At 34.4% G+C, this 24595-nt stretch overlaps 2 protein-coding genes across 2 annotated transcripts; both read left to right on the forward strand.

Moving 5' to 3' along the window:
- The first annotated feature begins 1515 nt into the window (after positions 1-1515).
- LOC120174409 (60S ribosomal protein L30-like) lies at positions 1516-17384 on the forward strand. Its single transcript, XM_039181271.1, has 5 exons — positions 1516-1585; positions 1693-1798; positions 1921-2022; positions 17028-17096; positions 17184-17384. The coding sequence occupies exons 1-5, from the start codon at positions 1565-1567 to the stop codon at positions 17222-17224; spliced, it is 339 nt and encodes a 112-aa protein (XP_039037202.1). The 5' UTR covers positions 1516-1564; the 3' UTR covers positions 17225-17384.
- A 1116-nt stretch (positions 17385-18500) lies between these two features.
- LOC120174415 (regulation of nuclear pre-mRNA domain-containing protein 1B-like) lies at positions 18501-22761 on the forward strand. Its single transcript, XM_039181273.1, has 7 exons — positions 18501-18951; positions 19751-19998; positions 20498-20659; positions 20819-20975; positions 21097-21239; positions 21330-21365; positions 22003-22761. Exons 1-7 carry the CDS (start codon positions 18876-18878, stop codon positions 22759-22761), a joined length of 1581 nt encoding a protein of 526 aa, XP_039037204.1. The 5' UTR covers positions 18501-18875.
- The last annotated feature ends 1834 nt before the right edge of the window (positions 22762-24595 follow it).

Below are 24595 nucleotides of genomic sequence, written 5' to 3' on the forward strand. Positions count from 1 at the left end.
CACCATTCGAGCTCCCATGTTCCAAGCTCCATTTCAGTCGCCATAAACTCCCTAGAGTTCAGGTTCCGTTATCGTGCAACATCCAATAAACTTAGAAAATCCGAGTATCCAGTGACCTTTCTCGTTATGAAACACCCCCCACATGATGCATTACCGGTGGACGGATTCATGGCCCCATTAGTATTGAGCTTCAACCAACCCTCGGGTTTTATAGATTTTTAATTTAACTTACACACGTTTAAATCATTATAACAATAATTTTTTTTTGATATGATGGTAAATAAAACCCTCAAACTTTTGTAAAAAAATAATATGATTCCGAGCTCTTTTACCATCAATATAGTCCTTAATTAATTTTTTTAATATTTTTAGCTTTAATGTAATGGATATATTAATAAATTTTATATTTTTAATTTAAATATTTTAGTATTTTTTTAAAAATTAAATAAGTTTCTTAAACCCTATAAAATAATCAATTAAATTCATCTACCGCATCATCGTCTATCAAGTATTGTCACAATATTATCTTGAAATGTCATATCAATATTGTAAATTGCCTTGTAAGTTTGCGAACTGTCATGTAAATGTCATGACGATCAACGTTTGGTTCTGTTGTTCAAAATGTTAGATTAACTTTTTTTTCCTCTAAGGATCACATTTAGTGCAAAAAAATGTTTGGGGACTATACTAATTATTTTTTTCAAAAGTTTGAGGGTCTCAATTATCATTAAACATATATTTTTTGTGACACTTTTGTGTGCTCTGGCTTATAATAATATTTTTGTGTATTTTTAAATTTAATTAATGTACAATATACATTAATATTATATTCTTATTATAAACTAAAATAAATTGTGTTATGGAATTTCTTATCAACTTCATTGTTTTATATTTGTATAACTCACATGTTAAATTTATGTAATGATTTTTTTAGTAATTATAGTTTAATTTAATTTTTTAACAACAATTTTGTTTATTTCTATTTTAAAAATTAGATATCAATATGTTTTTATTATTTTAATTTTAAATTCAAAACTTCATTTATATAATCAATCATATTTTCTAATTTTTTAAAATTAAGATCTATTTTTAAAATAAAAATTTTTTAGAGACAAACGAACCCTAAACTTTTACGTTAAAATTGTATCATTTTAATGTCCAAAAGTTTAAATAGTAGCATGAACCAAGCAACCTTAGTGGTACATGAATTGTTGTTGTTTCTTAAGATACTGGTTTGTGTATCCGGAATTTCAAAGGTGTGAATTTTTAATGTCAAATGATTGCTAGTTATAAAAAATTAAATAATATATTGAATAATTTATATTCAAATATAATTAAATTGTTGGTTGAATCAAGAACCGTATGTAAGAGCAGTTCAGTCTTGATTTCCGTTTCGTATGATATTTATCTAAAGAATCATTGGGCCGTGATTTTCCCTTTTTGGCCCAAGCCCAACCGAGAAACAAGAAGCCACTTTAAACCCTAGTTGGGAAATTATATTTCCAGATTTGTTAGAAGAAACCCTCGGCAGGCGAAAAAGAAAACACTGAAATTATAAACAAAAATGGCGGCCGGCAAGAAAACGGTGAATACCCTTTGTTCTACTCTCTTTTATTTGTTGTTCTGGTTTCGTAATATAATGGAAAAATAAATCGAAATAATATTTTTTTTCGTCTCCCTTTGGATTAACAGAAGAAGACCCATGAAAGCATCAACAACAGGCCGGCTCTCGTAATGAAGAGTGGAAAATACACTCTTGGTTACAAAACAGTGCTTAAGTCTCTCAGGAGCTCCAAAGGTTCTTCACCTTTCTCATTTTGGTTTCTGTATTATTTTTTTTTATCATTTGGAATTGCTCTTTGATTAGAAGGATTTGATTTTTTTAATGAAGAAATTTTGGGTTTTGGTGATATTTGATAGGGAAACTGATTATTATTTCTAACAATTGTCCTCCTCTGAGGAAATCTGAGATTGAGTACTATGCCATTCTTTGTAAAGTTGGGGTGCATCATTATAATGGAAGTGTAAACACTAATTTTTTTCATTTTTGTTTTTATTATTATTATTAAAATTATTATTATTATTATTAATTATTATTATTATATTATAATTATTATTTACAAACAGTTACTGTCGCAACCGTCTTTCGGTTGGGCCCCGGAATTGGGCTTCGACTTGAAAAATTGATTGGAGTCGCCACCGATTATTTATTTAAAAATAAATAGGTTAATCGGATACCTTATACCTTACCTGATCTGCGTCTTACCAAAGATATGTCGGATTCGGGAGTCGGTTACAGCTAAGGAAGGATTAGCACCCTTGAACTGCCCTTTCGGTACTATGTAATTTCCAGTTGTCTTTAATTAAGAAAGTTGTAAATTTAAATTAAAATGTAAAATGACGATCCAAATTACTTACCTTAGATTGCTTAAATTGTACCCTTAGAAGATCAAGACATATATTAGATAAGGAATGCAAATAAAACACCTAAGGTAAAATGGAAAACAAATAAGATGAGGAAAATATAGAATATAAAAATAATGTATATGATGGTAATAATGATAAAGATATAAACAATGGAAAAAATAAAAAGATATATATAATAGTAATAAATAAATAAAAACTAGAAACTAAAATAAATCACCATAATCAAATATGTACATGTAAAATAAAAAAATAATGAAAATAAAATAAGAAAATATATATATATATAACAATAATAGAAAAACTAAAAAAAAAAATTGTAACATAATAGCGTATAAAGTAAAACAAATAAAGTTAATAAAAACATATAATAACATTAATACCATATATATATAATAGCTAAATATAAGAGGGAGGAAAAAAATATAATAATAATAGAAAAAATAAATAATGTAAATAAATATAATAATAAAGAAGTAAAGAAATAGGGTAAAATACAAAATGTGTGTATATATATATATATATAATATAACATATAAGTGAAATAATACTATACTAATAATAAATATATACGAATGTAAAAAAAACTAATAATAATATAAAATATATATAAATATTATAATGTAATATATTAAGATAATTAAAACTAAAATCCAGAGAAAGGATTAAAATGAAAGAACTGCAGGCTAGAGGTCAAAATTCAAAGCAATATTAAGGGTTAATTTCAATTTGGGGGGTGAAATAACTCTTCAACAGATACGAGGGACCAAAAGGGTAGTTTACCCTAATTTATTTAAAAACACGTGGGTCTGATTACATATGCTGAAAAAATTAAGAAAAAAAAAATTATTTGATTCATTTCAAAAGACCCGAGCCATCTCCCTTTCCCTTTTCTCTGCAATGTTCTTGAGCTTCCAAGAACAGAGGCCGTGAGCCGCCTGAGAATGGTGGCCACCGCCTCGCCGCCGCTCATAGGCGATGGTCGACCCTGAAACACGCTTCTTTAAAAACCATCCTCTTCCCACAGCCCAAAAATCCCAGTAGATCTTCTGGAATTTTGCTTTTAAAAAACGCAAATCTGGGAAATAGGTTTCGAAAAGAAAAGCCTCACTTCGTTCATCGGCCGGAAAATGATTTTTGGGGTTCAAAAAAAAAAACCATCAACAATGACATGCAAGCAACAAAAACGACGCAAGGTATGGACTTTACCTTTTGTTCTTCTCAAAACTTAAAAAAGTTTCGATTTTTACTCTGATATTGCCCCTAATTTTGCTCGAAATTTATGCTTTTATTTCGTATCTGAAAAAAAAAATCCCCCCTCACAGTAGAGGTTTACATGCTATTTATAATGTTCAAGCCACCCTATTTTTGGGTATTTGATCCCTAGTTAAAAACTAACATTTGCTATTTGTTTGTTGTTGAACCGAGATGATCGGTTGTGGGTTGTTACTGAAGGATCTTATTGCTTCCCTTGCGCCGGAGAACTCGGACCGTTGGAGAGACGTGCGTGGCGAGGAGTCCTCGGCTGGATGGGTTTGCGGCGCTGATGAGTGAGAAGCTGCTAGGGTTTTCATTGCAGTTGGGTCAGCGTGTGGGTTGTGGCTGTTAAGAGTACGTGGCCGTGAAGACCAGAGTCATGAGTGAGGAAGAGTCCTCACGGGACACGTCGTTGGAGGTTCCTGGAAACGGCGCTGGATTGGGCCACTTCCGTATTGGGCCTGTAACATGTAAATCAAGTGTAATAAAAATAATATGATATGTATACACATAAACCATATATTATAAATAATAACACAAATGCAAATGTAAATGCCATAGAGACGAAAAATATGTGTCGACAGTTACAAACAAAACTGGACCGACCCAGTTACAAACAAAACAGAACCGGCCCAGACCAACCAGAAACTCTAAACATTTGGGGTTTCAGCTAGGGTTTCTAAACCCTAGCCCCCAGCCGCTTCCAAGATTCCAGAAGGACAACCACCGCCTCTGCATAGCCGCCACCTCCACGTTGATGCTTCAGCTGCTGCCACGCCGCCGTTAGTGCCACGCCACCCCATCGAAGCCTCCAGAAGCGCCTCGTCACCACCCAAGTTGCTGCTCTAGGGGTGAGTCACCACATAGTTCGGTGACTCACCGAACTCGACTTTATACCCGGTCCGACGAGAGCCTCATCGAGGCTATAAAGCCATCACCTGCAAGACGAAAAAAAAGTGGAACAACAACAAACAGAAAAAAAAAAAGAGACAGAGAAAGAGATACGAACAACCAGAGCAAGAACTACAGACACGAGAGCAAATCAACACCCAACATCAACCAAATAAAGAAGGAGAAGAGGAAATGAGACTTACCAATAGAACTGCCGTCATCAGAGCCTCCCTACGTCTTTGAAACCGAAAGGTCGAAGGTAAAGAACCTTAGATCTACATATTTTGGTAATGATCTAGGTTAAAATACCCTCGAATTTGGCATTAGGGAAAGCAGGGCTTCGATTTAAGGTATATATGTAATTTTTCGGCCACCATTAACGGTGGCCGACGGTGGAGATCGACACTGGAGTACGGTGTCCGGCGACTGCCGGAATTCCCTCTGGTTAGAGGAAGTTAGAGAGAGGCGAGAGAGTTTTATAAACTCTCTCAGTTAGAGAGAGACGAAGAAGAGAGGAAATGAGGGATGCTGGTTCTTATATACCCCTCCCAAACGACGCCATTTTGGGTAGGGGTATATATGTAATTTCGTGCACGGGTAAAGATGAAAGTCAAGAGGACAGAGAAAGTAACCAGAAACATGAAAGATGTTAGTGCCCACCACAAAGAATTAGAAGCAAGAAAGCTCAGCTTGGTTCCAGATTTGATTATTACCCATGAATTCAAAATGCCTGATTTTGAGAAATATGATGTCACCAGTTGTCCCTTAATCCATTTGAGAATGTTTTGCAGAAAAATGGAAGGATATTTGAGTTCTGATGATCTATTAATTCACTTTTTCCATGATAGTCTTGTTGGCCCAACAGTAGTCTGGTACAATCAGTTGACCCAAGAACAGATCAAGAGATGGGTAGATCTAGCTGATGCATTTTTGAGACAATATCGGTATGTTAAAGGCTTAGCTCCAACACGTATGGATCTTCGAAGAGTAAAGAAGAAAACCAATGAAAAATTTCAAGAATATGCCCTAAGATGGAGAGGAGTGGCAGCACAAGTTCAACCTCCCATGTTAGAAGAAGAGATATCACGTATGTTTCGTGATTCTCTTCCCGCTCCTTTCTGTGAGTTGATGCAGGCAAATCCGACAAAGGAATTCGAGAATCTTGTGACAATTGGAGATTTAATTGAGAATGTAATCAGTGAAGAAAATTCAAAAGTCACATCCAGGAGCCCAACTGATCAGAAAACAAAAGCTGATGATGTAAATGTATGTCGCATCCAGAATCCCCGCAACTGCAAAAGAAAAAGAGCAAGTAACTGTTCGGATCGACCAAAGAAAGTCATGCGATCAAGAAAAACTTTGGAAGTGTTCCAAACTTCCATTTCAGACTTGTATCCTCATTTGGTTAAAGGTTAATACATCACACCAAGACCAACTAAAGTGACACCAAACCCTTATGCTCATAGCTATGATCAAGATAGAGTTTGTAATTTTCACTTGGGGGTATCCGGGCATTCTACAGGCAATTGTAGGCCACTGTTAAAAGAAATTGAGATGCTTGTTGACAAAGGGGTTTTGACACAAGAAATGATCAAGAAATGGGGGGCAAATAAGGATGAGAATCCTGATCCTATTACATACCCAACATTAGAGAAGTAATGAAGCATAATAGATAAATAAGTAGAAGTGTTACCTACCACTATAGTACTTTTCTATTTTCAGTATCTTGTTTGAACTTGTTTTTTTTCCTTTCTCCGCTTTTTGTGCAATAAATAAATTTGTGTTGCTTTTAAGGTTATGAGCATTGAATCAATTTTTGTAAGCTTCCAGTTCTTTGAATATCAACTGGATTAAAAATTCTTCATGATTAGAGTTGTAATCTTTGACAAAATATCAAGATTGAAAACCAAAAAAACAAGGACCCTTGACCTTAACCCAGAAGAAATACACCCAAACACTATCCTATTACAAATATGAGATAGCCTACTCCTATTGAAAGGAATTACAAAAAAGCTTGGTATTTATATATAGGAGCGTACAACATGGAGCATCATTGGTGTATTACATTACAAAACCGACTAGAGTATTTTTCTATTGATGACGTTCGATGATGAACATAAATTTTACAAATAGGTAAATCTAGTTTAAGTCAGTTGCTTGGGAATTAAATTCTAACGAAGAGATTTTCTGAATTCCACCAAAACACCTAGACTATAACAGGTTCTTCTTAACAAGCTTAAGAAATTGGATTTAAATACTCATGTTATATTATTATACAATAAAGCTTGAGTTGTCCCTCTAGAGCAATTGGTTAATCACCCTGGCTTTATGGATAATAGTCAGCTAACCCATTATATTATTATATGCAATAAAACTGTCCCTCTAGAGCAATTGGTTAATCGCCCCGGCTTTATGGATAAGTTTCAATTAGCCTGATAAAGGTGATTATATTATTATATATACAATAAAGCTGAATTCAGCTGGACAAAATGGCAAATGTGTTAACAAATGGACTAAGGGAGTTACGAAACACCTGTTATAGTTAACTTCACACAAGCACTCAGAAATTTCATTTTTAGACCGATATTTTCGCACTACTTTGATTAGATGAGTCTAAATGAAAAATTCCAGAGAATTGAAATGGAAGAACTCTAGAAGGTCTAGTACTTGACAATCCTAGTTGCGTCATTTTTACGCATCCGGTTAAAATACCAAGTCCTTAAAGTGAGGCATGTGACAAAGTTCACAAAGAGAGAGAGAGGAGTGACATCTTAAATAGTTGTAACCATAGAAAATAGGAAAGTCATCCTGAAACCAACCCAAATTTTGATACTTGTCAAAGAGCTATAATTCTCAAACATTAAAGAATTGTTGATTCTTTTGATATTCTTTGAATTCATGTTTATGATTTGATTCTATTGTGAACCTATAATAGGCAACACTTTGCAAAATTCTTTCATTCTTCAATAAAGAAAGGAGAAAAAACATTTTCAAACAGGACAGTCTCAAATGATAAAGGTCCTTGAAGCAATTGTTGCTTATTCTACCTCTGCTGTAGAAGAAGAATGAACGAAGCCAGAATGATGAAGCATTTCACTTTCTTGAAAGCAAATGGTCCAAAAAGCCAGAAAGTCTGGAGAATTAAACTTTTGACACTCCCCTATGACATTATTATCAGCTCATCAAGAAAGCTTATCGTTTATCTCATGCCGAGATCGATAAACATCACCAGACAAATTACTTTCCACAGCCATTAATCCATGTTTCTGGCAGATTACATCACAGAGATATAGGTCCAGTAAGATGTATTATGGGAATGAACAAGTCACTATCTGCGCTCTGGTTATACTATGATGCTGGCTCAAGTCTTGATACATCATTGCTACTTCTTCTATGTCGATCATTTTCTTTGTGATGATATTCATTATGTCCTTTAGAAGATTTTTGAATTTGAATTTGAGGACTTATGGCACAGAATAAGACATTGGAACAGAATCTATCCTTATAGGCCTTTTATATAGGGTAACATTGGTTACAGGATTCCAAAAGTTGAAGATTACCAGTTTTACTGTCAACTAAACCGTTTCATGATTCGAAAATAGTGGAACATATTTGGAGCAATAGAAAGACAATCGTTATAGCAGTCATTGCAAGAAAATGCACCAACAAAAATCCTCGAGTCCATCTTGATGACATTTATTTCTTCCAGTAAGGTTGTTACATTGGATGCCACTGACAACAAGGTCGAATTCGAAAAATCTACTCATCAATTGCTCCAACCGATCATCATTCAGTTCTTGCACATCTGTTTTCAAAGATATGCCAAGACAGTAGAAGGCGACCTCTGCAGCACTGATTCCAGCAAAAAGAAACAGGACATTGATATCACTGGGGAACATATCTCTAGCAGATCCTCCTCATCGTGTATAGTTTTTAGGGAAACCTAGAAGCATTTCCACCTCATCAAGTTCAAATGGAGTAAGTTTATTCTTTCCAACCCATACCAGATTCCATTTTCAGCACTCATCAAGAACATACTTCTGGACACTCGAAGGTGGCTCATTATCACAAGCTTCAAGAACCTTGCGGATCATTTCTGTCAATTTGGCACTTCCTGTACATGTTTGTAAACAATTCAACTTTGTTCTTGGATCCTAGGAAGGCCATCATTTCTTTGTCAATAGAAAAATCATGTATAGTGCGTGGAGAAAACAAGATAAGAGAAAATCTGTTCTCAATTGGCAGATTATGAATGTAGCCCCTTTTCAGTATAGTAGCATGAAAATGCTTCGAATCTACAAATTCTGGCTCTACATCAAATAAGTACTGTGATATTCTAATCCAAACATTAACTGGAGCAAGTGCCATGTTCTCGTAGTAGAAATAAAGAGACCCAATAGCATCTTCTGGAAGTGTTCTTTGAGTTATCTGATCTGGTTTGGTATGAACCCTAAAACCAATCATTGGATTTGAAAGATGAATTTGCTCATAGTAGAAATAAGAAGACCCAATAGCATCTTCTGGAAGTGTTCTTTGAGTTATCTGATCTGGTTTGGTATGAACCCCAAAACAATCATTGGATTTGAAAGATGAATTTGCTCATGGTAGAAATAAGGAGGCCCAATAGCATCTTCTGGAAGTATTCTTTGAGTTATCTGATCTGATTCGGTAGGAACCACAAAACCAATCATTGGAATTAAAAGATGAGCTGCATGATCGTCTTCATTAAGAAGCTTATTTTCAAGCTTCTTCTGCTTATTCCTTTCCAAAAAATCATAGCTCGAGTTTTGCCTTTTCTTGTAATTGGGATCATTATATAATGGCTTCCTATCTTCTACCGGAAGAAGTGTGTCAGTAGTCTTAACCAGTTGATCAACACATATAAAATATGTCAATTCTGCAATTGATGAATATGAACCACATTTCTTCATGGCTATTGAAGCCTCAACCTCTGAATATCTTGTTTTTGTCAAGTATAACAGTTTATTCTCCTCATCAGAATAAGAATTCAGGATTTCCTCAATATCAGAAGAACTATTAATATCTGTGAAATCATCCTGAAAGATCGCTTCATAATCAGATGAGTTGTTATCAGAATCAACATGTTGCATGGGTGTGGATTTTTGATGAGCCTGTACCACTGTATATGTAGTCTTGCTATTGCATCAGATTATTGTTTGTATAAATTGGTTTCTCTCCCACAGAAAAGCATAATTCAGAGATGGTCTTCACTGAAAGATGATAAGCCACTGTGTCAGCCTGGAACGAATTATCAAGCTATTTATATTGCTCTGTCTGACTAAATCCCTCCAAATACAGAAAATAGTCACCTCATTCAGAAGACACATATCTCAGACATTTCTGTCAGAATGATTGAGTACTTCCTAAGTTTATGACAACATGAAGAGAATTCTTCCAGTTACCTGACAACACTGCTGTTTAGTGACACCAGAATGAGAGTATTCAAGATAAACAGATTTGGAGCACGAATAAAGCCACAAGTATCCACCACAGTGCATTGTCAAAATTGAACCTTGTGGGGATCATAACATTTCAGTCAAATAGACATTGAGAGTGAATCAGACAGATCTAGAGGGATATCTTGAGGGCCCATTTTCAACCAGAAATAGAATATTGGGGCATTTTGAAGGCTCACAACAATATGAATATTTGGGCATTCTTAGAGGCTCATCTCAACAAGAAGTAATGTTGAGCACACTTTTAACATCTGTATCAGCAAATGTTGGGGCATTTTAAAGGTTCCTTCAGACAGATCCATGTGGGGCATTTTGAAGGCTCAGATTAACAAGAAGCAAATGTCGGGGCATGCTGAAAGCCCATTTCAATCAAAATTAGGACTGTTGATGCATTTTTTGAACGATCGTATCAACAAATATTGGGGCATACTGAAGGCCCACATCATCATTGACTTGAACAAATATTTCCAATGAGACAGAAAGATATGAAAAATGAAAATGATAAAACAGTGACAGTCGAGCTGACTATACATAATTGCTTCGTTCATCAGGCAGTTGCATCAGAATCTTGTTGTTGAACAAATATATACTCATCAAATATGATTTCAAATGCCCAATCTTCTTAAACCATATATCACATGACAGTGTGTTAAACTACATCATGAATAAAGATGGTCCCTTTGTAGACCATTCGATCCAAGGATCAGTTCATCGAGACCTCAAACTCTGAATTTGGCCTTTTGTGTGTCGGTGATAATTGAAAATATTTCTTTGAGATTCCTGTCAGTTAGTTTCAACCATACTGTTGAGGTTACGAAGCTGTTTTTCACATCAGTTTTGTTTACTTGATGACATTGAAGAGAGAAGCTCATGTATATTGCTCTTTTCTGATGTTACTGAGGTTATCATTGCCAGCCAGGCTGAACTGAATTTTTTGGGGTTTATCATGTGCGTTTCATCCCCAGTAGCAAGAAATCCATGAATATCTTTCTGTATATAGATCCTATAGCTGAAGTGTTTCTACTTTCTACAATGCTCATTACAGAAGAAAACGTGATCTGTATTACATTTGCCTTTGCCCGAGATGATATCAAGAGTAATTAGTGTCTTCTATTCAATTCGACACCAGCATATCTTGTGAATTTGACCAACTTTTTGGTCATACCAACATCACACTTGAATCCCCATTGAGTTTTGTTCTCAAATGGTCTTGTGACATCATACAAAAACTTTAAACACCATGCAAAGAGATTCAATGATTGAAAAATCTTGGCATAAGCCACAAAAAAGGATGAATGTGTTGTCAAATGCTTTACGAACATTTGAGCTGAAACCACATGAGATGAAGAATGTGTTGTCATAATGTTTTACTAACTAGTTATTCTGATGTTGAACTAATGTTGTGATCATATGGTTTTCATTTTTGATTCAAGATGAAGTTTGTCTTCTTCAACTTCAAGATTATAAGTTTAGATATGATGAAGATTTCTTTCCGCAGAGGGAGAGCTGAAATTTTAACAACAAGAAACTAGTTGAACGACAGGTTGTGGTTAAGCATCTCGACATGATATGGTTCAAGTTGCCTTGTTCGAGAACCAATTAAATGTGGAGACATGAAAGGAATTGGAATAAATCTTCCTTATGATGTGTTTCAAGAGTCAAATCAGAACAGACTCTACTCCCCTAATTAATCCCTGCTGAGTCACATATCTACATCTACACTCTTCAAAGATGATAGATTCTCTTTTTAAAGATGATAGATTCTCTTTTCAAAGATGAAAGCTTTATGGGATTTCTACACAAGTCCAAGCAAATAAAGTTGGTTTTATCCAAGACAAAATGGGGCATCAGGGTCATAATTTTGACTACGACAAGAGTTCCACAAGTGAAACATTTCTTCTAAGACTTAAATGAAGCAAAGAAGGCACCACGATACAAGTTGATCAAATGATTCTGCAGAAATGCAAGCTTGATAGCATAAGTTTCTACACTGATATCTAGAGGTAACCCTGGCAATAAATGATGAAGTGAAGGAAGACTAAGTTCACCACTTTGAAGTCAAATGAAGATTGCATCAACATTCATGCATTCATAAGAACATCATTTGTACAATAGACTGCATTCAAACATGAAGTTTTACAGATCTTTGGAAGAACAAGAAGATTCATGGTAAGAAATACATTACAAGAAGAAGGTATTCAAAACCGTAAATACATGAATCATGCAAACATCTGAAGAATAGATTGACGTAATCCACAAAAATGAGCATTATCTTGAGATTGGGGCATGTTACCCAATCAACATGTTATTTCAAAAAAAAACATAATGAGAAAACGATTTTCATAGTTTCTCATTTTATCTTTTCTAAAATGAAATTGTTAAAAAGTAAGAAAACGATTTTCTTAGTTTTTTTACTTAGTAAACTATTTCCAACAACCTTATCTTGAGATTGGGGCATGTTACCCAATCAACATGTTATTTTGAAAATAATGGGAAAACGATTTCCATAGTTTCTCATTCAATCTTTTCTAAAAATGAAATTGTTGAAAAGTAAGAAAACGATTTCCTTAGTTTTTTTTACTTAGTAAACTATTTCCCACATCTGTAAGTCTTGCAGTGCATAATGTTTCCAAAAAGCCTTCGGGAGCTTTTTGATGTTGTTATTTTGAAAAATAATGAGAAAACGATTTCCATAGTTTCTCATTTTATCTTTTCTAAAATGAAATTGTTGAAAAGAAAGCGATTTCCTTAGTTTTTTTTACTTAGTAAACTATTTCCCACATCTGTAAGTCCTGCAGTGCATGGTGTTTCCAAAAAGCCTTCGGGAGCTTTTTGATGTTTTCAAAGCCTTAGGGTCATCTGTAAGTCCTGCAGTGCATGATGTTTCCAAAAAGCCTTCGGGAGCTTTTTGATGTTTTCAAAGCCTTAGGGTCATCTGTAAGTCCTGCAGTGCATGATGTTTCCAAAAAGCCTTCGGGAGCTTTTTGATGTTTTCAAAGCCTTAGGGTCATCTGTGAGTCCTGCAGTGCATGATGTTTCCAAAAAGCATTCGGGAGCTTTTTGATGTTTTTAAAGCCTTAGGGTCATCTGTAAGTCCTGCAGTGCATGATGTTTCCAAAAAGCCTTCGGGAGGTTTTTGATGTTTTTAAAGCCTTAGGGTCATCTGTAAGTCCTGCAGTGCATGATGTTTCCAAAAAGCCTTCGGGAGCTTTTTGATGTTTTCAAAGCCTTAGGGTCATCTGTAAGTCCTGCAGTGCATGATGTTTCCAAAAGCCTTCGGGAGCTTTTTGATGTTTTCAAAGCCTTAGGGTCATCTGTAAGTCCTGCAGTGCATGATGTTTCCAAAAAGCCTTCGGGAGCTTTTTGATGTTTTCAAAATCTTAGGGTCATCTATAAGTCCTGCAGTGCATGATGTTTCCAAAAAGCCGTCGGGAGCTTTTTGATGTTTTTAAAGCCTTAGGGTCATCTGTAAGTCCTGCAGTGCATGATGTTTCCAAAAAGCCTTCGGGAGCTTTTTGATGTTTTCAAAGCCTTAGGGTCATCTGTAAGTCCTGCAGTGCATGATGTTTCCAAAAAGCCTTCGGGAGCTTTTTGATGTTTTCAAAACCTTAGGGTCATCTGTAAGCCCTGCAGTGCATGATGTTTCCGAAAAGCCTTCGGGAGCTTTTTGATGTTTTCAAAACCTTAGGGTCATCTGTAAGTCCTGCAGTGCATGATGTTTTTAAGACCTCTGGAATGATGTTTTCAACATTTCAGTCTTACTCAAAAAAAGAAAAATGAAAAAAAATTATTTTTTTTACGTCTTTGCTCTATTCTTGTTAACACAAGAATAAGCAAAGAGGGGCAGCTGTAAACACTAATTTTTTTCATTTTTGTTTTTATTATTATTATTAAAATTATTATTATTATTATTAAATATTATTATTAAATATTATTATTATATTATAATTATTATTTACAAAGTTACAAACAAAACTGGACCGGCCAAGTTACAAATAAAACAGAACCGGCCCAGACCAACCAGAAACCCTAAACATTTGGGGTTTCAGCTAGGTTTCTAAACCCTAGCCCCCCAACCACCTCCAAGATTCTAGAAGGCCAGCCACCGCCTCTGCTCAGCCGCCACCTCCACGTTGCCGTCAGTGCCACGCCACCCCATCGAAGCCTCCAGAAGCGCCTCGTCACCACCCAAGTTGCTGCTCTAGGGGTGAGTCACCACATAGTTCGGTGACTCACCGAACTCGACTTTATACCCGGTCCGACGAGAGCCTCATCGAGGCTATAAAGCCATCACCTGCAAGACGAAAAAAAGGGGAACAACAACAAACAGAAAAAAAAAGAAGAGAGAGAAAGAGATACGAACAACCAGAGCAAGAACTACAGACACGAGAGCAAATCAACACCCAACAACAACCAAATAAAGGAGAAGAGGAAAGGAGACTTACCAAGGGAACTGCCGTCATCAGAGCCTCCCTACGTCTTTGAAACCGAAAGGTCGAAGGTAAAGAACCTTAGATCTACATATTTTGGTAATGATCTAGGTTAAAATACCCTCGGATTTGGCTTTAGGGAAAGTAGGGCTTCGATTTAAGGTATATATGTAATTTTCCGGCCACCATTAACGGTGGCCGACGGTGGAGACCGACACCGGAGTACGGTGTCCAGCGATTGTCGGAATTCCCTCTGGTTAGAGGAAGTTAGAGAGAGGCGAGAGAGTTTTATAAACTCTCTCAGTTAGAAAGAGACGAAGAAGAGAGGAAATGAGGGATGCTGGGCCTACGGGCCAGCCATTTGGTCTTATATACCCCTCCCAAACGACGCCGTTTTGGGTAGGGGTATATCTGTAATTTCGTGCACGGGTCAAACCACTCGCGTAGTCATCCTAGCTTTGTAAATTTCTATTTTAGTCACTACAATCAACTTCTAATTATTTAAAATTTAGTCTTTACATTTTATTTTATTTTATTTTAGTCCTTATCTGCATATATATTTATTTAGGGTAAATACCTAATTTAGTCCTTTACAGTTTAGTAAATATCATTTTAATCTGAATTAATTAAATAAGGCTAAATTATATTATTATCACTTAGATCTTTTTATCATTCGAGTTAGAACCTTTAATTTTAATGATCATTATTTTAATCACCTATTAATAATTAGGGTTAATTACATCATTAGTAATTATATTTTTATAATATTATAAATAAGGGCTGTAAATTTTAATTTTTAATATTTTTATTTATTTTAATATGTTTTAGTCCCTATTTAATTATAATTTAATTTGTATTATTATCATTTCAAATCTAATATGTTTAAATGATTACTTTAATTATTATTTTATTATTATTTTAGTCATATAAATATATATAATAAATAATATTTATTTATTTATTTTCTTTGTTTTCTATGAAATAAAAATCCTATTTATGAACTATATATGTTTAATTTTATTTTATTAAGAAAATGATTTAGATATTTATTTATTTTTTAATATTGAAGAAAAGAGCTGTCTTAAAGTAACTAGAAGCTCTTTTCTAATATTTTTAAATAAATAAATATCTTACTATATTAAAATAAATTTTTTGTTTTAGTTATTTATTTATATCGAAGAAAAGAGCTGTCTTAAAGCACCTAGAAGCTCTTTTTTGATATTTCTAAATAAATAAATATCTTATTTATATATATTATTATATTTTCTTAAAATTATAAATTTGAAATAAAAGGATTATGAATTAAATATATTTGAATTTTTTTATTTTCTAATAATAGAGACAATTTATAATTAAAAAGTACCAATTTTGGGCGTTGTAGGGGTGCTAATCCTTCCCTAAACGTAACCGACCACGAATCCCTTTTTATTATTAAAAAGAACGAATTTTTTGGTTAAAACGCAGATCAGTTCATCTTTTAACTGATATTTTCTTAAAAACTCTTTTAAAAGATAATTTTTAGGTAATCGACCTACCTAACCCAAAAGGTCGATGGCGACTCCTAAAATTATTTAAAAAAAAAATCCATTTATTCACATCACTTTTTCCGCCAAGTATTTAAAATTTCGTGCCCGGACGAAAACCGGTTACGACAGGAAGTAAGTGTTCTTTTCTCTTCTCTTTGAAATGACATTCAAGGATTTAAATTGCGGTATGCTATCAGAATAGTGGCCGATATATAATGGTTTTGTTGTCGTTTGAAACCAATATTGTTCGAATGCGATACCGGCATTGACTGCATTATCACCCATTATTTCTGCAATCAAGATAAACACATTTGAAAATGTGAGCGCAAGCAATTTAAGTCCCTGATGGCATTCCTTTCATTGTTGTAATCTATTTAATTATGGATTTATGGAATGGTAGAAATTGATATTGCTCAGCTCCATGCATATTTACGAAGCCGGTTACTTTCATGGTTGTGTATGATTGTTTTGCGTTGATTCTAATTGTTAGCAATTTTGGCGAATTACTGAATATTGATATCTTAGTTTACTAGTCGCTTAGCGAACATCAAAATTGTTAAGTAAGGTTTCTTATTATCATACTCGGTGTTAATTGGCAATCTTGGTTGGCTTGGCTTGCTTTCTCTCGAATGACCTAACTCTTCCAATATTCTTATTTGTTATTTGTAATTCCAGAGGTAGTGTTTGGGAACTTGAATTTCAAATGATTTAATTGTCAATTTTTTTGAGATGCCATTCCTATTCATGGCTAGAGCATTTATGATATATATCCACCACATATGTAGGCATGAGATGAATGATTCCCTTACTGTTGATACTTTTTCTGCCCTACATATAGGTTCATTATCTTCTTCGGCTTAAAGAGGGGATTGTCTATGTTCATTTTGGGTAAAACTGAGTTAGAAACTTTAGAATGGGTAATTTCTTGACAAACATGGTTGATTGATCTTAGGATTCATTTGCTAATTTTTCCTGGTTGATTGTCGAAAGTCATGAAGCTAATCCCTTTTTTAATTCTGCAGACAATAATGATCTGGGAACTGCATGCGGGAAGTACTTCCGTGTATCCTGCTTGAGTATTGTCGACCCAGGTAACACCAAGTTTTAATTCTCTTGAATGTTGCTCTATACAAATTGATCGTCGCTGATTTCTAACTATTCCTTTCTCTGATTGGCAGGTGATTCCGACATCATCAAGTCTCTACCCGGTGACAACTGAGTCAATCACCCCTCCTGGGACAGCACAAAAATGTTTGTTTCTTATTATATTGTTTCACTTAGCCCTCTTCTCCCATGTTCTGTGGATGCCATTGGCAAAATTTGTAGCTTTAAGTAGAAAACCTTGTTTGGTTAATGACACGCTGCCGCAGGTTTTTCATTTTAATGTTGCATCATCCTCTGTAAAGAAATGTTGCTTTGTGTTATGAATACAGGTATGTCCAGCATTTTATTAAAGCAAATTGATTTTGCTTCCGGAAGGATTACAAAATTAAAGAAATTATCTTAATTCCTGTCATATTAATAATAAATGAAAAAAAATCACTTGGTTTCCGACATGATCGGCTCTAGTTGAGGCCATGCCCTCATGAGATACCTCCGAAACAAGCCGTCCATGAGAAATCCTGGTCTCGTTTCCATTACTATCCCTTCAACGAAAGATGGCCAACTCTTTTGCTAATGTAATTCAATGTACTAATGATTAAAAACTTAATATAATGATTAAAACTTAATAAAATGATAACACAAGTGTTCGAATTTGACTTTTAAAATTTTGGCAAGTACAAATGCAAGAGGAATGCAACTATTCTAATAGTTCACCCAATTTATTTATTTTTTGGATAAATAGTTCACCCAATTAATTACTAATGACGTGTTTATAATAATATTTTAATTAAATAATCTGTTTATACTTTTTTAAAGGATAAATTATATTGTTTATTCACTAAATTATTGTTTTTGTTTCATTTTGATATCCAAAATTTATGTTTTTTTAAACCATAATTAATGTTTAGTTTAAGTTTCAATTTGGTATCCGTCATTAAAAACTTAATGGTAATCTTAATGTGCTACTATATGGTAATATCACATCATCATTAAAAACAAAAATATCACGTCAGCATTCGTATTATTTTTTAACAGTAAGTATCAAATTGAAATCTAAACTAAACATTATGTATGATTTTGAAAAAAATAAAGTTTGGGTGCTATAAAATAATAGTTTAGATACTAAACCTGTATTTTACCCTTTTTTTAAAAAATAACTCATTTATTACTAAGTACATAGTTACAGCGTATTTTACTACCTAACCTTATAAAATTGAAGGACCCTAAAACCTCCGTGTTTTCTCTCCTTACAACGCATTGCTTTCCTGTTTTAAACGTTTTTCTTCGTTCTTTAACTTTGAGACAAGAAATAGCGTTTTTAGGGTTTCTCCCTGTAATTTGTGTTTTAGGGTTTCTTTCTATTATTTATGTTTTCTTGTAGCTTTTAGGCGCTTATGATTAAATTCGTTGTCTCGTAGTTCTAAATTATCTCTTTCGTATCATCGTCGTTCTAAATCAGCTTCCTGTTTTAGGGTTTATGTGACATGCATGCCATTGATTCTTATCGCAGTTCGAATCCTTTCATTCTCTGCATATCCTCTGATTTGGAAATACCCTCCTTTGTTTTCCTAGTTGAATCCACTTTTTGTTCCTTTTCCGCTTCTGGGTTTAAAGATCCCAGCCTACTTCAATTTGGGTGATTATTAGGGTTTTAATTGTTTCGTGTTTAGATTTCATTTCAGAGGGCCACCCCTCGTTCCCCTAAAAATTGTTTAAAAAACTGGGGCTTTGGGCATTGTTTAGGGTTTTTTTTGGGAGGGTGTGTGATGAATAGTATATTTAGCGAACAGATACTTGCAGATAAGCTCTCCAAGCTCAACAATACTCAGCAGTGTATTGAAAGTATCCTTTTTGTTCTTTCTTTCCTTCTTTTATTTCCCTCCAAAATTATTATTTGTTAGTCAGCTGATTTAAGTTGTTTGTATTAGCAGAGGAGAAGAGAAGTAAAGTGTTACGAGTTCTCTGTTCTACGTTTGCTTGTAATGCTTTGTATATTCTTCTTTGATGCATTTCTTTTTCAAAGAAAGTATTTTAATTGGAATGTGAGTTTTTTTTTAAGTAGAGCTAATCCTATGTCTATTTGAGTTTGCTTGTGTTATTTTTCCAGCTAGCTCAATTTATGTATATTTTCGTAGCACCTTTTTTTATGATTCATAGTGCACTATTTGATAGTTGCAACTGCTAATATGATCAAAATTGATGTTTTGAAGAAAATTGCTGCAATTGGATGATGCAGATCTTATAAGTCGCTCAATTTTGTAGATCTTTAATAGTTTTACTTTCATTTTGTTAAGGTGTTCATAAACAGCAATGCTAGGACAATAAGATGACATTAACTAATAGACTCACAGATTTGCTATAACATCCGTTGCATTTGAAATTTCATGAGGTGAAATCATTGTTGAACTTGGGTTTCTTTGACTTTGAACTGTGTGAGATGGTCACTGTACACAAAATTTTCTTGTGTGACTTTGAACAAGCAATTTTACCTGGTCGTTTCCATGAGGACTGCGAGTTTGATGTAGCTTCAACTGTTTAACTGCAAAATTTAATTTCAGCTATCTAATCTTCTTTTGGTGGCATATTGTGCTATTGCATTGATCTAGAATTTCATATGGTACATTTCCTTGACCTATCCTAGCATTGTCTCACTGGTGTATATTTCACCAAAGCAAGGCAGAATTGGTTGTTGCAACATGGGATAAACAGTTTCACAGCTCACAGATGGCTCAGAAAGTCCCTCTCTTGTACCTTGCGAATGATATTCTACAGAACAGCAAACGCAAAGGAAATGAATTTGTTAATGAGTTCTGGAAAGTCCTTCCTTCAGCCTTGAAGGACCTTCTTGAGAACGGTGATGATCGTGGGAAGAATGTGGTTTCTAGATTGGTAAGTTTTCTTTTGGGGAACCCTTAAGGAATACAAATGACATGGCTCTTTATCTTGTGTCATCCGGAAAACTTGTTTGTATTTTTAGAATGACTCTGATACTTTGGTTGAGGTATATAGTGTTTGTCTCGTTTGTTATCATTTCATAATATTTATGATTTATCCATTGTCATTTTAATATGTTCTACTAACTGAATGCTTTTGTTATTGGTTGAGGTATGTGGTGTTTGGCTCACAGTGTATTATTTAATAATATTTATAATATATCCATTGGCTTTTTTAATATGTTCAAGTAACTGAATGCTTTCATCTGGCTTGGTTTATTTATGTTAACTTGGATTATGCTCTAGTGTGAGAGATACCTCCAAAAACACCCGATATTATGGCTTGTTGTACTTGTATGTTAGGCATGCAATCAATTATGCTACAGTGTCATGTTATTTTCTTATTAACATCGCTATAAACTGTATAGTTATGCATTTTCAATAAAAATTGTTAGTTAGGTATATGGGAAGAACGACGAGTCTTTGGGTCCCGAGCACGAAGTCTAAAGGATGTGATGCTTGGTGAAGAAGCTCCTCGACCATTGGAATTAAGCAAAAAACGACCGCGCTCTGCATCTGTTAGAATTGTGAAACGTGACTCGAGATCCATTAAAACGGTTAGAATCATTGGACTTTTGTTTTCGTTGCAGTATAAAGTTTCATCTTGTTTTGATTACGAAGACTACAATTTCGGCTGTATAGTTTGTTTCAACTGATTTTACTTCCTTTCTAATATGACAAAACCAATTCTCACTGATATCTTCTTCTCATTCCAGAAGTTATCAATTGGGGGCACAGCTGAAAAAATAGTGTCAGCATTTCATCTGATACTCAGTGAACAGCCAAATGAGGATGAAGAGATGAGCAAGTGCAAATCAGCAGTTCATCGTGTGAGGAAGATGGAAAAAGATGTGGATATTGCTTGTTCAAGTGGTAATATCTGCTGCATTGACTTGAGTAGTGCTCTTGATTATTTTTTCCTTGTAGGGAAAGTTTGAAGTGCATGATAGGATTCTTAAAGGTTTTATCATCCAAAATTTTCTCCGTGTTGCAGCAAAGGACAAAAAACGTGAAACCTTGTCCAAAGAACTAGAAGATGACGAAAATGCTCTGAAAGAGTGCATTGAGAAACTCAAGTCAGTTGAAGCTAATAGAGCAGCACTTTTAACACAGTTAAAAGAAGCTCTTCATGAACAGGTACCTACTTATTTCATGACTTCCTATGTTAATGTTTCCACTTGATTATCAGATCATAAAGCGTTAGCTTTCTTTCTGAAATTCTTGCAGGAATCTGAGTTAGAGAATGTTCGCACACAGATGCAGGTATATATTCTGATAATTTTATTAAGTATTTCTCTATTTTACTGATTTTCTCATGTACCGTGAAGGATGGCATGTAATCGATCTCATTGTACTCTTTATTTCTTGAGATCTCCTGACGAATTCTTATCCATTTCTGGATAATGATGTTTGGTTCTGGTGTTCAGATGCTACACCTTTGGCCTATAAGAACTAGCTGAAACTTATGTCAAAACTTGAACTAGGAAGTTCATTAAGTCTTGGAAGTCTACCGAAACATGAAACTGAAGTTGGGAGTAAAGGCTTGCATAAAACTTTTTTATTTGCTTGGACCTGTATTGATTATTGTAATGTGTATTAGTAAAGTATGCATCACATTTGGTTGAATGTATGGGTAAAATGCTGTTTATCTATGGTTCGAATCTTTTGAAATGTATAGCACCTGCTAATTTTTACTGCTAGTTTATATGAAGTTTAGGAATTGTAAGCTGTGCTTATAGATGAGTAGGCTATTTTCTATGGTTGCATTTGGGAGTTGATATGTCAAAATTTTGGTCCTGCTTTTCTGGGTGTAAGCTAATTTTAGTTGCTGTTAATCACAAAGTCTATCCTGAGTATGCTAATGTGCTAAAATTTGGTTTTCTATGCTTTTGAATGATAGGTAGCACAAACACAGGCGGATGAAGCCTTTAACATGCGGAAGCGTCTTAGTGATGAAGATTATGTGTCAACCTCATCTGCTACAACAATCCTATCAATTGATGGCAATGGAAAAGCTGGAGAAATACCTAAGCGGACTGCTGCAGCCATTGCAGCTGAGGTTGCAGACAAGCTTGCGGCTTCTAGCTCCTCTCAGATGATCATGCATTCTGTTCTTTCTACATTTGCAGCTGAAGAAGCCAAAAATGTTGGTCTAATAAAGGCATCCACACAGTCAAACTCCCTCAATTCTGCCACCGATGCAATTTCAAAATCAGAGATGCCACTGGCAGTTGCAGATTCTAATGCTCTTATGCCAGCACAACCGTTGTGTGCTCCAATGAACCATTCTTATCAATCCGTTCTGGTGCCTCAACCAAGCATGCAAAGCCAGACCACTTCCCCTCAACCTCAATATCACATGCTTCCTAACATAGCCACACAACAATTTTTGCAGTCATCAGGGCAGACACTAACCCCGTATGGTACTTATGGTGGTATGCCGCCATTGCCGGCTGGACCACCACCACCACCTCCCTACATGGTTAGTACAATGGTACCTTTGACTGCACAACCATTGCCAATAACTCAGCAGCAGCAAACAACACCCTCGACGCAGCAGCAACAACAGCCGGTAACTCAGCAACCACCCGTGCCTCCTAGTTTCCGGCCTCTTCAACCGCCGGGAATGATGTACTATGGTCATCCGCCATATTCATAGTAAATAGAAATAGTCGATTGGATTAGGCAGATGAAAACTTTGAAATTTTGGTTTTTGAGAAATTTGATTGTGGAGTAAATCAGTTGTAGCCAGAATAATCATACTAATGGGTACCAAGGAGCAACTAGTAATCAATTTTCTTTTCCTGAAGTGTGGGTTGAGTTTGTATTATTCTACTTTAGTTTGTTCTCATCATATATGGTTTACAGGAACCGGCAACTCAATACCATTCTTCTTACTCCCTTTATTTTCTTATTGTGCAGTCAATGTATCAGATTTCGATTTATCATTTTATATCTTACTTGATTGCTGAAAAACAATGATAGAAGAAAAACCAGACCAGAGGAATCCTTTTCGAAATTTGATTTTAATTGTTTTCTGAAATGTTAACTTTACTAAATTCATTTTAAGCATAATTTTTTTAGTAATTAATTTTTCATAATTTATCCTACTATGAGTATTTTTATTTTATTTTATTTGCGCTAATGGTATGTTAAAAATTAAATGGACAAAAAGCAGAATTGATGTGCAAACTCCAATTTAGTATTTTTTCAGTTATGCTTAATCTTTGTTTGAGGATTATGTTTGATGCTTAATTTGAAAAGATAAACTATACTTGAGATTGTATCGTTCGAGATGTTATATTTGATTTGCATGTCTCCTTATTATATTAAGACCAAATTTTATTTTCTTTATGACGCATTTCATATGTCCATGTTCCATGATTTTGAAATGCTTTGTGATCACAATATGTTGATTTCTAATTGCTTTCAATCAACATTTGTTTTTACATTTTAGTTTCAAAAAATCTCAACAACTGTCAGATGGTTTTTTACGATGACTTCTTTATCATCTCGCAGGAGAATTGCTTTGATGGGAATAATGTTTTGAATCGATGCATTTATGGTTATTGTATCGCATATGTCGTGCAATTTATACGAAAAACTTTTAATCGATTTCCAGCCAGAAACTTTTGATATCGTGTTACGCGCTCTCTATTTTCAGTTACTTGAATATTAAAATGAAATAATGTCATTTGTATTGTCTCGTTCATGATTCAAGTCGAATGATCAACTATTAGTTATGATCCATATTTAAAGTATCATAATCATTTATATTTTATATGTTATTTTAAATTATGATATTGTTTAATGTAGTATACATGGGATATGAATTTGTTTTAATTCAAGCCAGCTTTCATGGTTCCTACTAAATTGCTTGCAATATGATATTATGAGCATTTTGTAAATTTGCTAAAGATGAATGTGATTGATAACAAACCTTCTGTTACTTTACTAACGAGATCCATTGATCAGCATGTAATCGGGTTTGTGATTGAGTTTTCCTATTTTGCTTGTTACAATGAGCTGAATTGTTGAATTTGGGCAAAAACTTGAATCTTGACAATTCATCTATGCACAAGATGACACAAAGAAATTTGTTTTAGTTCATGTACTGATTTGGATCCTTGTTATGTGTTCAATCGTAAATCTTTTGGAACTTAGTATTTGTATTATTTTATGGATGTATTTTGGGAGCTCCCATTATTTTGTAAACCTAGATTGCTATTACGTTTTTATATTATATTATGGATGACTAAATTTCAGAAATTTACAAGTTGTTTTAAAAGAAAATTTTTGGGTCACTATTTCGATAGTCCCGTATAACATTGTAATCCATAGATCGTCGGGTCAAATTGGATTAGGGTGTTACAAAGATGGTGAGACTGATAATTGTGTAGTGTAAAGGGAGAAATGGTTGTTTAATTTAAATTGCGGATGAATTGAGAGCAAACCATATGTATACTTAAGAAAATTTATATGCATGATGTGAA

The sequence above is a fragment of the Hibiscus syriacus genome, unplaced genomic scaffold (assembly GCF_006381635.1).
Source record: "Hibiscus syriacus cultivar Baekdansim isolate YM2019G1 unplaced genomic scaffold, ASM638163v2 tig00112079_pilon, whole genome shotgun sequence".
NCBI classification, from domain to species: Eukaryota; Viridiplantae; Streptophyta; class Magnoliopsida; order Malvales; family Malvaceae; genus Hibiscus; species Hibiscus syriacus.